Source organism: Lipotes vexillifer, unplaced genomic scaffold, assembly GCF_000442215.2.
Source record: "Lipotes vexillifer unplaced genomic scaffold, Lipotes_vexillifer_v1.1 scaffold892, whole genome shotgun sequence".
Classification (NCBI taxonomy): domain Eukaryota; kingdom Metazoa; phylum Chordata; class Mammalia; order Artiodactyla; family Lipotidae; genus Lipotes; species Lipotes vexillifer.
Window position 1 is genome coordinate 422,340 of NW_006786445.1, and position 15,953 is coordinate 438,292.

The following is a 15,953-nucleotide window of genomic DNA, read 5'->3' on the forward strand; positions in this document are numbered from 1 at the left end:
TCAGGGGATTACCTAGATCTCACTGCTTAACTCCATTTAGAAAATTTCCAGGGAAGAGCTCTAACTGGACCAGCTTAGTTCATGAGGCAGGATTTGAACCCAGGCAGTGAGGCTCCAGAGACTGCACTCTCAGCTGCCCGGCTCTGTAGCTTCTGCAGAGGAAGGAAGGAGAGAGCATCAGAAGGGAGGGGAGAAGCTAGAGCTTGGATTACCACATGGATGATGGGATTTGAGGTCCCCTCCTGGCCTGGGAAGTGGGGAGGACGTCTAGCTGAACCCCATTTGCAGTGTAGATGAAACATCCCTGCTCTTGGGGCCATTTTCACCTGGGCTGGATCTGAGGAGACACCGGGCCATGCTCTCCATAGAGACATATGCATGTCTGTACACACACGTGCTCATACAAGAGCACACATGTCCCCAGAGCATATACCACCAGAGGCTGGTGTACCTTGATGCCAAGGAAGTTTAAGCTTCAAGTCCTTGTCCCTTGCATGAGCTTCTTCTAAGGCACTGGGAAAAGCCCTAGAAATATGTTCACACGGTCTAGTTTCTTTTCAAATTTTCTAAAGTAAAATACTTTAGCCAACTGGTTATGACCATTGTCTCTATTCTGACCTCTCCCCTGTTTTGGGTGGCATTTATGGGCGTGTTGGGGTCCCCTCGAAAGGTATTCATCTTGTTTGGGTTTAGTGGAATATATTTTAAATCAATGAAATATAAAACAGAAGTAATGACAACGAACAGTGAAATAAATTACAATGATTCTGACATTGAGAAGACAACTGTACCCCCAACATCTATTTAGATCATACCAAAAAGCAGTTTATTAAAAGAAAGTGATAACTTTTTAAAGGAATTTTTGAAAAGCCTCTTGCATTGTTTGATAATCTAATGAACAAAGAAGAGTGAATTATATGAACACATTGGAAAGCGATTTCAATTTTTTGCTGGTCTAACACAAAATACTGACATCAACAAAGACAGAATAAAAGTCATAATATGCCACTATAATGAGACCTTAGCATCAACAAACTTTTAAAATGAACCCTGCCAATTTAAAAGCATTTAAATTTAGTCACCGCACAGGAAAACTCAATATACCTTGAACTCTTAGAGTCCACAGATGAAAGAAACTTGATGGAGTTTCTGCCAAATTTGACAATCCTAAAAGTGTACATTTTAGGCACAATTTCCAATACACATTTCCAATAGAGTGGTGAGCCTGAAAGAAAATCCCCTAAATTATCAGTGATATCAAACAAGTTTTGATCAACCATGTTGCAAGGAGAGACTGAACTATGTGAATTAGCTCTCAGTTCTCTGTACAGAGAATGATATTATAGAATCACACTGAAGAGGCACTTTAAGAATATACAGCCTGATGCAAGTGGAAAGGAGTGGGCAAGACTGAAAAAGGCAAGAAAAAAGAGTAAGCTGCTATAATGCATACTATCGAGGCAGAAAGTTTGAGGAGGAAGATAAAGACAAAAATGGTGATGGTGCTAATGATGGGAAAAACAATTTGGTTCTAGCTCAGTTTTTTCTCATCTATAAAACACTTAAATCCTCTGCACACAACTCACTAGTACTAAGGGGAAAAAAATGGGAGGCTGTCTAGTAGTCATTTTTATACAGTACAGGGTCATTTTTGTATAGTTAACTTTTTAATTATTTTTAGACAACATTTAACAGTGAGTTTTAATTCATATAGAACTTTCCCAGTAACAGGGGGCAGTAAGTCCCAGATGATGTCAGTGGCCACATAATTCCTGGGATCTAGGCCTGGCTGTGCCCCTAACCAACTCTGAGACCTTGGGAATGTGATTTAACCCTTTTGGACTTGGGCTTTCTCTCTGTGTAATGAATTAGTGAATTTAAAAGGTATGTCCTGGGGGCTTCCCTGGTGGTGCAGTGGTTGAGAGTCCGCCTGCCGATGCAGGGAACGTGGGTTCGTGCCCCGGTCCGGGAGGATCCCACATGCTGCAGAGCAGCTGGGCCCGTGAGCCATGGCCACTGAGCCTGCGTGTCCAGAGCCTGTGCTCTGCAACGGGAGAGGCCACAGCAGTGAGAGGCCCGCGTACTGCAAACAAACAAACAAACAAACAAACAAAAAAAGGTATGTCCCAGTTCTGAAATTCTTTAGTAACTCAAAGCATTTCAAAGAAAAAGATAACAAAATAGGTCTTTTACAGATAAGGGAGCTGGAACCATGACAGATTTTTCTTAGCATAAGCAAATTATTTATAGCCCTCTGGTTTACTGATCCTTCTTTAACTTTTCCCAGTTAAAAAAAAATTGAGTTATAATTTACATACCATAAAACACACTTTTAAAGTGTCCAATTCGGTGGTTTGTATTATATTCACAACTTTGTGCAACCATCACCACTATCAAATTCCAGAACATTACTCCCAAAAGAAATCTGTACCCCTTAGCAGTCACTCCCCACTCTCTTTTCTCCCCCCAGCCCAAGGCAACAACTCAGCTATTTTCTGTCCCTATGGATTTGCCTATTCTGGACATTTCATATGAATGGAATCACACACTGTGTGGCCTTTGGTGTATGGCCTCCTTCACTTAGCATGTTTTCAAGGTTCATCCATGTTGTAGCATGTATCAGCACTTCATTCCTTATTATAGCTGAATAATATTCTACTACACGGTACATTATATTTTGTTTATCCATTCATCAGGTGATAGATATTTGGCTTGTCTCCATTTTTTTAGCTATTATGAATAATGCTGCTATGAACATTCATGTACAACTTTTCATGTAAATATATGGTTTTAATCCTCTTGAGTATATACCTAAAAGTGAAATTGTTGGGTATATCATAACTCTATGTTTAAATTTTTGAGGAACTGCCAAAGTCTTCCCCAAAGCAGCTGCACCATTTTACATTCCCATCAGCAATGTATGAGGGTTCCAATTTCTTTGCATCCTCAACAGCACTGTTATTGTCTTTTTAATCTAGCAATCCTAGTGGGTGTGAAGTGTATCTCATTGTGGTTTTACTTTGCATTTCCCTAAAGACTAATGATGTTAGCGTTTTTTCATGTGCTTATTGGCCATTTGTACATCTTCTTTGGAGAAATTTCTATTCAAATCCTATGTCCATTTTAAAATGAGGTTATTTGTCCTTTTATTGTTGAGTTATGAGAGTTCTTTATATATTCTAGATACTAGACCCTTATCAGATATATGGTCTGCAAATATTTTCTCTCATCCTATGGGTTGTCTTTTTACTTTCTTGATATTTTCCTTTAAAGCACAGAAGTCTCTTGTGGTTGCTGGAGTCCAGTTTATCTATATTTTTCTTTTGCTGCTTGTGTTTTTGGCATCATATCTAAGAAACCATGACCTAATCCAAGGAAACATTTTATAGTTTTAGTGCCTACATTTGGGTATTTGACCCAGTTTTAGTTGATTTTTCTATATGGTGTGAAGAAGGGATCCAACTTCATTCTTTTGCATGTGGATATCCAGTTGTCCCAGCACTATTTGTTGAAAAGACTATTCTTTCCCTCATTGAATTGTCTTGGCACCCTTGGCAAAAACTAACTGACACTAAAAGTATGGGTTTATTTCTGGACTCTCAATTCTATTGCATTGATCTGTGTGTCTACCCTTATGCCAGTAGCACACAGTCTGTTTACTGATTTGTAGTAAGTTTTGAATGGGGAAGTGTGAGTCCTCCAGCTTTGTTCTTCTCCAAGATTGTTTTGGCTACTCTGGGTCCTGTGCATTTCATGAATGTACCTTTAAGTGGCCCTATCCCAGTGGTATTTTCAGTAGCCACAAACCTTGCCTGATATAATATGGGAGCTGTAAAGTGGCATGGGAATTTAACGCAGGTTCATGTTGGTGCACAGGAAAAACAGCTATAGGGGAAGATGATGAGTTTTTCATTTTCAGTCATATTCGATACAGCTTTAATAAAATGAATGTTGTTTTGTTAACTGAACATCATTCTGTAATTGCAAAAAAAAGTTGCAACTGTTTTTGTCGGCATTATGAATGCTTCCAAATAAATATAACTTATTTAAAAGTATTATGTAGGTGTGTCAAGCAGTTAATAACAATATTAAGCTATTTTTTCTGGATTTTTAAACATTTTTAGTATTTGTCAGCTTTCTAAAATTTACATTTGGTCCTGATTTCAAAGTCTAAATAAATATTCACTTTTGTACCCAACTTTCTGTTCTTTTTTTTTTTTTTAATGTGACCCCTCCCCCAAATGTCTAAACTTCAGGCCTCATAGAACCTGGACCCAGCCCTGCACACTGCCAACCAGGCTCACCTACAGGCTGACTCAGGCACGAGGGCCCACCAGGAGCACACACAGGAGACCCCACAAGGCTCCTATGAAGGAGTTGCAGAGGGAGGAAGACGCTTGGGGCAGCCACACATCTCCAGCTGCTTCCGGGAGAACTCAGCCGCCCCTACCTGGTCCTGCCAGGGACACTCGCAGTAGTGCCCACGCCCACCTGTCCTTCTTGCACACGTGCACGCCGGACCATCCTTGTGCATCCTTCACCACAGCCATCATCGTTCCCTGCTCCCCACCCCACTCCTACAGCCAGCAGCGAGAGGCGAGGTGTTGAGGCCCATTTTCCCCAAAGTCAAGCCCAGGGAGGGCTGACGCTCTGCCCCTGGGGCCATACTGCCACTCTGAGGGACCAACGCTGCTGGGAATGGCAGGAGCCCATGAGGGAGACATGGGGTAAAGGCTGGTCACAGAGGGTTTGGGGGCAGTGGGCAGTCCGAGGGAGGGGGGAAGAGGGAAGGAGAGGAAGTTAAATGAGAGACACTATCTCATTGAATCCTCACAAAATATTATTCCCTTTACGTAGATGAGGGAACAGAAGCTTACAGAGGGAAAGTGACGAGTTTACACAGCTAGTAAACAGCAAAATGAGATTTGTACCCAAATCTCTCAACCGGAGGACATTTTACTCCCCAAGGGATCTTTGGCAGTGTCCATAGACCTTTTTGATTGTCACGAATGGGGAAGGGGTGCTACTGACATCTAGTGGGCAGAGGCCAGGGATGCTGCTAAACATCCTACAGTGCACAGGACAGCTCCACAACAAAGGATTATCTGGTCCAAAATGTGCAGAGATTGACAAACTCTGCACTTCCCTGGAATATTCTTTACCTTGGCCCCTTTCTAGACTTCCCCTGGCCTAGGAGATCTGGGATCCACTTGCCCAGGGGTCACAGGAAGGAGCAAAAGGAACAACCGTACACCCCATTCCCAGCTTAGGTACCAGGGTCAGTGCTCAAGCTATAGATCTGACAGCCACAGTCACCAGTTTCCCACTATGGCACTTTTAACTTCACCCTCCCTTGTCCATTGGAGAGAGGAGTTCTGATCTGTGGAAAAGATAGCCTGCCGGTTGCACTGTTTATCATCACTCCAAAGCCGGCTCTGTGCCCCGGTTAGGTTAGTTTCCAGATGTGGCCACAAGATGGCACCCCAACCCACCAGGAATGTGAAGGCTCTGGGCCTGGGAGAGAGCATATGGCATGGGCCAACCTGGACCAAGGCCTGGGGGTTGGACTTAAGCCAGTTCCAGAGCCTAGCAGGACCAGATCTAAGGCCTGTAAATGCCAGGTGTGAGAACATAGGCCAAACTTGGCTTCAGGACTCCCTTCACCTTTTTCTTACCTATACCCAGCCGCAGCTCGTCCTCCAGCCCCTCTCATCAGCCCCCTCCTCTAGCCTGAACAAGAGAAATTACAGAGCTGAGGTGTTATGATATAGGGCTTATTATTTTTCATATCCATCAATAAAGAAACTGATGTACAGAGAAATTGAATAACTTGCCCAAGGTCATGGTTTGTCAATGGTGGAGCTAGGATTTGAATACAGGCACCTCCGTTCCAGAGGTTTTGCCCTTGACCACTGAATAACACCACCCCACTGGTAGTTCACTGCACCCTGCGCTGCTCCCCGCCCCTCAACAGCCAGTGATCCCAAAAAGCCTCTGGCACGGGACCACAGCTTTCCTCTGCAAGGGAGGGGGCAAATGGCTGTGAATAAGGGGGATTGCTCACAAGTGGAAAGGGGTGAGGTTCTCAGCTGGGCTGAGGGTCTGTGGTTAGTGGTTGCTGGTAAGAAACTAAGGCTCAGTTCAGTGATTCTCCCTCCCTAGCCCATTTCTTTGGGGCTTTCCCCCTTTTTTTTTCTATGTTGCCCTCTTGATTTTTCTAGGCTTTCTGCAAATGCCAGCCTTCTTACAGTGTGAAGGGGAAGTGAGAGAAGGGACTTTTGTGTCCCTGCTTAGGATAGAGAAGGGGGAGATCCTTTGAGGCCTGGGGTGTCATCAAGGATGAAGGTGAGAATCCTAAAGTGGGACAGCGTGGAGCACCTCATGGGCAGCTACCCTCTCCCACCTGGAAGGCTCTTCTCTCTGAGCCTTCTCTGCTTGCCTTGTAGGGGATTTTAGGTGCGATAGATACACTTTCACACTCCCCCTCCCTCCAACCCTGGCCTGCCTCTTTTACTAGCCCTTCAGGGCCAGGCCTGACCAGGGCTCCTAATAACCCAACTTTACCCCTTCTAGGAGCCCTTGGCCTCTCTCTGCCTCTCCCTCTGCTTCTCCGCACCATCCGGGGCATGCTTCAGTTCCCCATTATGGCTCACCATGGGGTAGTGGCCTGAGTGGGCCCTGCACTGACTCCCTGAGAAACCCTGGGTAAGTCTCCCTTTGACTCCCTTTGACTGGGTTAAGGGCTCCAGACTCCTATGGCCTCTGACACTAGGATGCTAGGATGCTAGCCTCTCTCCTGGCCTTTCTCAAATCATCCAGCCCTTAATGAGGAGCTAGTGTACGCTGGGCACTGTGGGGGAAGCAAGCAAGAAGGAGGCTTGGAGGACCTGATAGTCCTTTTTTACTGGGACATGAAATAAGCTATAGTGAAGGTTAGGGAGCTGTACTCTGATCCATGTGGCCCTGCAGGAGAGGGAAGAGGTGGAACCCTGGGCCCCTATGGTTGGCAGAATCGCAGAAGGCTTCCTGGGCAGAAGAGGGACTAGACAACTGGCTGGAAGGAAGGGAAGGTTTGGCGAGGCCTCTGTCTTGTCTCTCCCCGTCTTGATTTCTCCCAGCTGTGTGTGTGTGTGTGTGTGTGTGTGTGTGTGTGTGAGAGAGAGAGAGAGAGAGAGAGAGAGAGAGAGAGGAGGGAGGGAAGAGGGGACTCCATTTCTCTGTTTTATCACGTCCTTGGATTGGGGCAGAACTTTCTGAGAGAACTGTGTCCTGGGAATCTGAATTTGAGCCAAGCTGAGCTGCACTGGCTCTGGCTTCCTCATGGGTAGGGGACAGGGCTCACAACAGTCAGGGTGAGAGGGACACTGAAACGCACTCTCATCCCTGTATTACTCTGAAATAATTGTATTGAAGGGGAAGAAGCCCCCATTTATAAGGAGAACACAGATCAATCTCTGAAGTGAGCAGGTGCCACCATGGCCCCAGACTCCAGCTCTCTCTTTGCCTCTGCCCATCTCCGCCCCTGCTTCTGCCATAACTCTGCCTCTCTGCCTTTCCCCTTGTCCTTCTCCCACTCATCTCTTGCTCTGCCCCGTGCCCCTCTCCAAACCTCTCCATTCCTCCCAACCTTTGCCTCAGCACACGCAGATTTCGCTGGGCCAAATGAGGAGAGAGATGTGTGCGGCGCAGCTTCATCCCCAGACCCACAACTAGGTCTGTGGGTCAGTGTTGAGGGACAGCTGTCTGCGCAATTAGCAAGTGCCGACAGGTAAATAAGAGCCTCATGTCTTCTTAATTAAATAGCCCTTTGCCCAGGCAGCCTTGTGTTCGATTGGGCTGGGCTGGATCAATAAGTCTCTTTCCAAGTGCGGCCACCCCTGGAGCTGGGCCTGACCTCCCCAGCCTTGCCCAGACCCACCTGCCCACTTCCCTGACTGCCCGGAGCCCCTGGAGGGCAGGGTCTCTTGTGCCCCTGTGCCTGGGACAGAGCCTGGAACAAGTAAGGAGTGAAGGAGTGATTGCTCGATTGAGTAAACTGAGGCACCGCCAGCAAACGTGGTCCAGGAAGCCTCGGAGACCCAAACTGCAACTCCCACCCCAGGATCAACTGTGAAGCCAGGAATCACAGCAGGGGTCTGCTCCTTTCCAGCCCCCAGACACAGCATCAGCTTCCCATCCAGGGCAGCTGAAGTCCTACGGAGAAAGGGGGGCTGCCAATGTTCACGACCACTAGAGGCAGTTGCTTCTTCTGACCTCTAAGGACAGAATGCCCTTTTCACAAGGGATCCTCACCTAAGGATCTTGGGCTAGTGTGGGAGGATCAGTGAGCTGGGATCAGGATGGCAGAGCGTTTGACACTCATGGGAGACTAGAGTCGTCCTGGAGTTAAGAAGGGCCCAGGGTCAGAAAAGGGTCGAAAGGGGTTAATAGGGGTCCAAGATTATTGGGTTTTTAGTAGAGGGCTTAGAGGACAACACAACCTAGTATAGGTGTGTGCTGTGTATAGGGGAGCGCGGGGTGTGTTATTTTGGAATCCATGCAAGAGGGTACCTATGGAAGCGTCATGGGGGCTTCAGGTTCCCTGCGAGGGTCGGTATTGAACAGCTGCTTGGAGCGGTCAATACTGGTCCGAGTCGAGGTTTCTCTGATAGCGGTCAGGGGCGTCTTGTTTCGCTGGGGAATCAGACAGTCCCTAGTTTGGAAAGACAGGGGCGGTTACCGACGCCCTTCTCACCTCAGTCTGACCCTGGGGCGCGGGTTGAGACGTCTCCCGGAGCCCCCGCCCACTGAGTGGCGCTCCCCGGGGGCGGAGCGTCGGCGGGTCCCCCGGAGCCGCAGGATCGGTGCCGGGCTGGCGCCCCCAGCGCCGGGGTTGAGGGAGGCCGGGCTCCGCGCGGGGCTGGGAGGGGGGCGCGGAATCAGGGCTTTTTAGGACCCAGCGCGGCACCTCCCTCCGGGGGCGAGTGCGGCTGCGCGCGCCGTGTGCCAGTGTCCGGAGAGCGGCGGGCTGGACGCGGACCGCGCGAGCGAGCAAGCGAGCCAGCTAGCCGAGCAGCAGCCCCGGCAGCAGCGGCGTCGCGGCGGCGGCGGCCGCTCCGCGCCTCGCCTCCCCGGCCTCACCAGCCTTGCCTTGCCGCGCCCGGACCTGCCACCCCCGCCTCCCCGGTCCGACCGCCGCGGCCCCCTCGCCTCGGCCGGCACAGCCAACAGCCTGCCACAAGCAGAGCGCAGAGGCACCGGAGTCAGTGCCCGCCGGCCCCGCAGACGGAGCCCAGCCCGGAGAACCCTTTCCCGGCTCCGCGGAGCTCCGCAACAGTCCCGGAGCTGTCCCTTCAGCACCGCCGCCGGAGTCGAGTCGGAGCGCAGCCCAGCGGAGAGCCCCAGGTCCAGCCGGAGCGCACCGAGCGCAGCGCTCCGCAGCAGCAGCACGGAGCAGCAGCCCTGGTGCCCCTGCCCAGGGTGCCCGCCATCTCCTCCGAGAGGCGGGGAGAAGGAGCGAGGAGGGCGGGCGGGCGGGCGCGCCCGCCGCCGGGGGGGGGCAGGCAGCCAGGCAAGGAGAGGGAGGGGGCCTGAGTCCGCCCTGCGCAGCCGGTCCACGCAGGGAGGAAGGCAGCGGGCATCCATCTCCCCCACGCCGAGAGCGCGCTGCGGCGACCACCTCACAGCAGAGCGCGAATTTCCAGATTCCCTCTCCTCCCCTCCCCTCCCCCTTCCAGGGGCTGGTCTTTGACCGGCCCTGGAAGCAGCTGACCTTCCCCCCAAAAGCTTTGTGTCGATTTCTCCATTTTCCCGCTGAGATGGGGACGGGAGCCCGGCCCCCCCACCCTCTTTTCCCTCCTCCTGGGGCTCGCCGCTGAGCGCCGCCGCCCCCTTCCTCCCTTCCTCCTCCCTCTCTCCCTCCCTTCTTTCCTCCTCTGCCTCCTCCGCAGCCGGACCAGCTCCCTCCCACATCTGGCGCCTAGAGACCCTGGGGATCCCGCGCACACGCCCTTGGACCAGCACCCGACAGAAAGCGCCCTGAGGGGCTTGAGTCGCTCTGGGAGTAGCCAGAGCCGAGGTCCTCTGTCCCCTCGACGGCTGGGGGGAGGGGGGAGGAGGTCGCGCGCCCCCCTCCCCGGCGCCAACTCCCCCTGGCGGCCGCTCCCATGGGTGTCGCTGGGCCGCGCCATGCCTAAGGAGGCGCCGCGATGGGCCAAGGGGACGAAAGCGAGCGCATCGTGATCAACGTGGGCGGCACGCGCCACCAGACGTACCGCTCGACGCTGCGCACGCTGCCCGGCACGCGGCTCGCCTGGCTGGCAGAGCCCGACGCCCACAGCCACTTCGATTATGACCCGCGCGCCGACGAGTTCTTTTTTGACCGCCACCCGGGCGTCTTCGCGCACATCCTGAACTACTACCGCACTGGCAAACTGCACTGCCCTGCCGACGTGTGCGGGCCACTCTACGAGGAGGAGCTGGCCTTCTGGGGCATCGACGAGACCGACGTGGAGCCCTGCTGCTGGATGACGTACCGCCAGCACCGCGACGCCGAGGAGGCGCTGGACAGCTTCGGCGGCGCGCCCCTGGACAACAGCGCCGACGACGCGGACGCCGACGGCCCCGGCGACTCAGGAGACGGCGAGGACGAGTTGGAGATGACCAAGCGCCTGGCACTCAGCGACTCCCCGGACGGCCGGCCCGGCGGCTTCTGGCGCCGCTGGCAGCCGCGCATCTGGGCGCTCTTCGAGGACCCCTACTCATCCCGCTACGCGCGGGTAAGTGACAACTTACCCATCTGAAGAGCGGGGCGGGGAAGCCAAGGTCCTCTGCCTCCCGAGGGCAGGGGTGGATTCGAAAACTGGTGCCTAGGGAGTCCGAAATGAAAGGGGGGTGTTTGTGCGCGCGTGTAAGCGACAGAGTGACTCTCCTGAAGGGTGACTAGCTTTGTACATATGTAAAGTCTGTGTCTGTATTGCAAATTTAATGTGTATGGGTGAGTATGAATGGGTGTGTTTGTGTGTATGAGTAGATTGTGTGTGTATATTTATGTAAGTGTGGTGGTGTATATTTGGGTGGGTAAGGTATGTAGTGGGAATGAGTGAGCATGTGTGTATGTTTGAGTGTGCAGGAGTGCCTGTGTGTGCATATTTGCATCTCTGCAGGTGTACAGGGTGAAAGTGTGAACTGTCCTTTAGATTTTGGTGTGGGGAGGGAAGCTGGAGCCCTTCCTCTCTCCCAGCTAAGGGCCACCTGGAACCAGCCAGGGCCCACAGAAGAGGGCTTGAGACCTGGTCTGCTGCCTGAGAGAGACCACCCCTCCCCGGGAGCAGCTTCAGGCCATGGGGAGATGGCCAAGGGGGAACCTTTATGGCTAATTAATTGGTAGATAGTTGGGGAGGGGGATGTGATCCCTCTGAGACCTGCTCCTGGGAACAGAGCGTGTCCTTCTGCCTTTGTCAAAAGGAGACGGTGCTTGAGGGGGCCACTGGGCTGCTGCCTATGCTTCCTCTCGGACCTGCCGGGGCAGAGAAGGGGTCTACGGGGGGGGGGATCTGCGAGGACAAGGTTTGTGAGAGGTGGGTGTGTCTTCATCAGCCACTCCCCTTTAGTGACAGCAGCTTGTTGCCAGGGAGAAAGGGCACCCTGCTGCCGACCTTGGCCCCTCAGATGGCCTCTCTGACCACTTTCCTCAACTATAAAATGGGAGAGGGGCTCTGGTAAATTCTAAGGGTCCTTGCTGCTTTAATTGAGCCCCAAAGGGAGACACCAGTAGCAGCCACCTACGCTGGAAGACACGTCTTGCTTTTGCTGGGCTCTGTCCTCAGAGGCCTGAACCAAGCCTGTGGCATGAGGGGAGGGGTCAGAGTTGGGAATTTAAAGCAGAGCCTCTCCCCCGTGTGTGAGCTACCCACTAACCCCCTACCAGTTCAAACACTGCCTCTGCTGCCCCGCTCTCCTTCACTGCTCCACATCCCATGCCTCCTGCCCTCTGGAGCCCAGGGATGGAGGTTCGGGCAGGGGAGGGGGCAGGAGTGTCTGCCCAGCTGACTCCAGTGGGGAAAGGGGACTGGAGGGTGGGCACTGAAGTGTCCATGGCAGAGAAAGGCTGTGTGTAGGCACAGGCCCGGTGGACGTGTTACTGAGATAAAACACTCAATGTTTTAGCATCTGAGGGAGGGGGCAGCAGGTCTTATATATTAAATCTTAGCTCAGATGTGCGTGTGTGTGTGTGTGTTTGGGGGAGCACAGTAATAGGGAGAGAGTTAAACCCCCTGTTTTGAGGACCCTGCCCAAGGTCACCTGGGGAGTTAGAGGCCAAGCAGGATTGGAACCCCATCCTCCACCGAGCTGGCCCCCAGCTCCCTGCCATCTCCAGAGTGGACTGAGACGCTCGGAGGTCTCCCCTCCCCTCCCCTCTCCTGACAGAGGCCACCAGAGCCAGGGGGTTATGTAACTGGAGGCTATGGCTGAGCTGTGGGGAGGGGCAGGAGGAAGGGGACTGGGAGGTTGAACTGGCACATGTGGGGCGGGGGGGCATGCGGGTCAGAGGCCTGGGTTAGAGCAGCTGCCCATTCAGCCTGCATTTGACCTCGGACAGCATCTCACCACGACCACCACCCCTTTGGCCCCAGAAGCAGACAGAGTAGGCCCAACTTCCATAGGGTCCTCTCAGCTTTCGGGCTCCCCAGCAAGAGGCTGGGTCCCCCTCCCCTCCTTGGGCTCAGCTTTAGGGCTCTGGCCTGTGCCCCTGAGCTTCAGGATAGGCAGGGGTCACATGGGGCACGTTCCAGCCCTCTGCCCTGTCCATCTCCTCCCACTGGCCGTTCCTCTGGTTTGGGGTGGCCGTCACCCCATGCAGATAAATGGGTTGGATAAATGGGGTCTTGTTGGTGTACAAAACCTTACGGAAAAGTCCTGGCTCTCTCCAGTGTCCACTGAAGAGCAGATTCTGAGGGAGAAGCTGGGCAGTAGGTTGGGGGGTGGAGGTGGGTTGGAAGGTATCGTCCCACAGCCTATCTGTGCCACCTTCTTTCCCCCGTAAGCCCACAGGGCTGTTCTAGCTCCCTTGGGTGACAGATGAGGACACTGGGGACTGCCCAAGGGCACGCAGGAACTGAGGGCAGAGCCTGGATTAGAACCCAGGCTTCCCGCTGCACGCCCGGCTGGCCTAGCTGCATTGCGCTGCCTCTCTGCAGCGCATCTGCGCAGAGCCCAGCCGGCTGCCCGCCCGCCCTGCCCCCTCCATCTCTGCTCCGCCACTGCTGTCACCTTTGTTTACCCCTCCCCACGCGGGCCCCAAGCTGCCTCAGATTTGTGGGTGGGGATTTTAATGTTTATTCTGGATTCGAGACCAGAATCCTGTGTGTGACACTGTAGATGTGCATGAAAGAAAAGCTGTACGTGTGAGAATCTGTGTAAGAGAGATTCTGTGTGGGTGTGAGAGGTTCTTCATGCGTGTGAGAAAGACCATATGAGTGAGACTCTGGGAGTGTGTGTGTGTGTCTGTGTGTGTGTGTTGAGACTATGTGAGAGAGATTCTGTGAGTCTCTGTATCAGAGAAATTCTGTGTGAATGTGAGGGAGACAGATTCTGTGTGTTTTGAGAGATGGACTTCGTGTGTGAGAATGAGACTGCGTGGGAGAGAGTGCGTATATGAGAGAGAGAGACTGTATGTGTAAGCGAGATGCTGTGTGTGTTTGTGTGAGAGGGAGAGAGATTCTTGGGGTGTGTAAGAGACTTGAGGTGAGTGTATTTCTGTGTGTGGCAGGCATGACACTGTGAGGCCTTGCATGTGAGGCTGTGTGCACGAGCCCATCTGTGTGTGAGGCTGTGTGGGGTGAGGGCCCGATGTGTGACAGAGACCGTGTGTAGTGAGGGGTGTGTGAGACGGAAGCTGTGTGTGAGAACCTGGTGTCAGTGTGGCTTTGTGTGCTCGTATGTGAGAAGGCCCTGCATCGCCTGGGTGTGTGTGCCTTGAGGAAGATGAAACTCCAGACCAGCCTCCTGCCTGCTGCCTCCATCTCCTGGGACTCCTGAGCTGCGTTAGTGAGCGGTTTTGCCCCCATTTCCCATCCTCAGTGGAAAATACTGCTCTAGCTCAGGCCAGTTGTTGGTGCACAGGCCAGGCAGTGAGGCCACCCCTCTGCAGGCCTTAGCGGTGGCCCTGGGAGATAGGGGCTACTTGGCTGGGGTGGAAGGTCCCATCTGAGCGCTTCGGGAGTGACTGTACTAGCTGGAGCCGCGAGTTCCCTGGCCCCTCTCTCCTCGGGTTTCCTGGGCCCCCAGCCCAAGGAGGTAAGGGGTGAGGAGGTGAGCCGGGACAGGATAGCCCAGCTTGTCTTCTGGGGTGAGGGGTGCTGTCCCAGACACAGAAGCAAAGGATGATGATGACACTTTGCGGTAAGGGCTTGAAGGGGCTTCCTGGGACTATGCGAGGGAGAACTACCCCATGAGAGGTAACACTGGGACAAGCTTTGAGGGGCAAGTAGGAATTAGCCAGGCGATGGCAGGGGATGGCAGTGCTAGCATGCAAAGCTGTGGAGATATGGGAGCAGGCAGGGCTGTGCTGGGGCAGCCCTGGCTTGAAACCTGCCCTCCTGTCTTCCCCGGGATCCAGCACGGGTCTGAGGCTCTTGGCTTTTATCTATGATTTTCATGTTGTCATCAGGAACATTGTTGTGTCAGGTCACACACCACCAATGGCAGTCCCTGCGCCGCAGGCCAGAGAGTACCGTGTGTGTGTGTGTGTGTGTGTGTGTGTGTGTGTGTTGGTATCTGTCCCCCAAAGTCCCTTGACTTTCTAATGACAAAGAAGAGGCAATAGCCGCACACTTGGGAAGCCCCACCTCCACTACCCCATTGCTCAGCTGTCCTCTGATGCCAGGTCTCTGTCTCTCTGCCTTGTCCTCACCTTTTTGGGACCTGATGTACTCCTCTCCCTCCTCAAATCCCTGGGAAGAAATCTCACCCGGAAGCTGGGGTGCAGAGCCCAGCCAGAGACTCCTGGTCCTCCCTTGGGTCCCAGCTGACACTGGGCTCTTGGCTTGGCTTGGCGTACAGAGGGAATGGGGACAGAGAAGCTATCAGGGACTTCCTAAACATCTTGTCCCCCACCTCAGAGCCCACTCCCCCAGGTCAGGGCCCCACTTTGAGTCATGGTAACATGCGAAGGAGACCCGTGAGCAGTGGAGAAGGGCTGGGTGTGTTCCCCTCCTGCCACCCCAAGTGCTCCCCAGCGCAGTGTGTCCCCCATTCAGTGTTTTTCTCCTTCCCACGATGCTTTTACAGGTGTCCTCGTGTCTTTGAATGGTACTCCAGCCCCCCACCAGCTCCCCTCCCAGTAATGAAAATCACAAACCAAGTGTCTTCTAGTCAGAATCTTTCAGCCTCTTCGCCTCTAAAATGGGCATAATGATAGAACCTGTTCCAGAGGGTTGATGGAAGGAGTAACTGAGTTATCTGCATCTTGGTGGAGAGCCCCAAGCCGCAGGTCCCGGCATGCAGTTAGGGTTCAATAAATGTCGGCTGCTGTTATTACTCCTATTGGTTGGATTATCCTTTTACTTCATGACTCTCTCTAGACTCCATCCTTTGCCCTCTGTCTCCATGTCCACTATCCTGGTTCCAGCCACCACTGTGTCCCTCAGGCCCACCTCTCCTGCAGCTTCCTGACTGCTATCCCAGCTCCAGCCCCTGGCCCTTCCATTTCATCCTCCACTTGGCAACCACAGAGGGCTCTTCAACTCACAGATCTGTCAGCTCACCTCCTTGCCTGCTTAAAACCCTTTGGTGCTTCCCCGGCCCATAATGTAGCCCTCAGGCCCTGCCTGCCTCTCTAGGCTCCTCTGGCCTGGCTCTCTCCATCACTCACTGAGCTCCAGTCATCCTGGCCTCATTTCAGTTTCTTGCACATGCCAGATCTCCCAGCCTCAGGGCCTTTGCATATGCTGTGCCCTCTGGAGCACTCTTTC

The 15,953-nt window shown here is 53.0% G+C and overlaps 1 protein-coding gene across 1 annotated transcript in view; it reads left to right on the forward strand.

The window, feature by feature from the left end:
• The first annotated feature begins 10,132 nt into the window (after window positions 1–10,132).
• Window positions 10,133–15,953, forward strand: part of KCNC1 (potassium voltage-gated channel subfamily C member 1) — a 48,389-nt gene continuing 42,568 nt past the window's right edge. Inside the window, exon 1 of the mRNA XM_007458785.1 lies at window positions 10,133–10,757. Coding sequence (XP_007458847.1) covers window positions 10,188–10,757 — 570 coding nt within the window. The 5' untranslated portion in view covers window positions 10,133–10,187. The remainder of the gene's footprint in view (window positions 10,758–15,953) is intronic.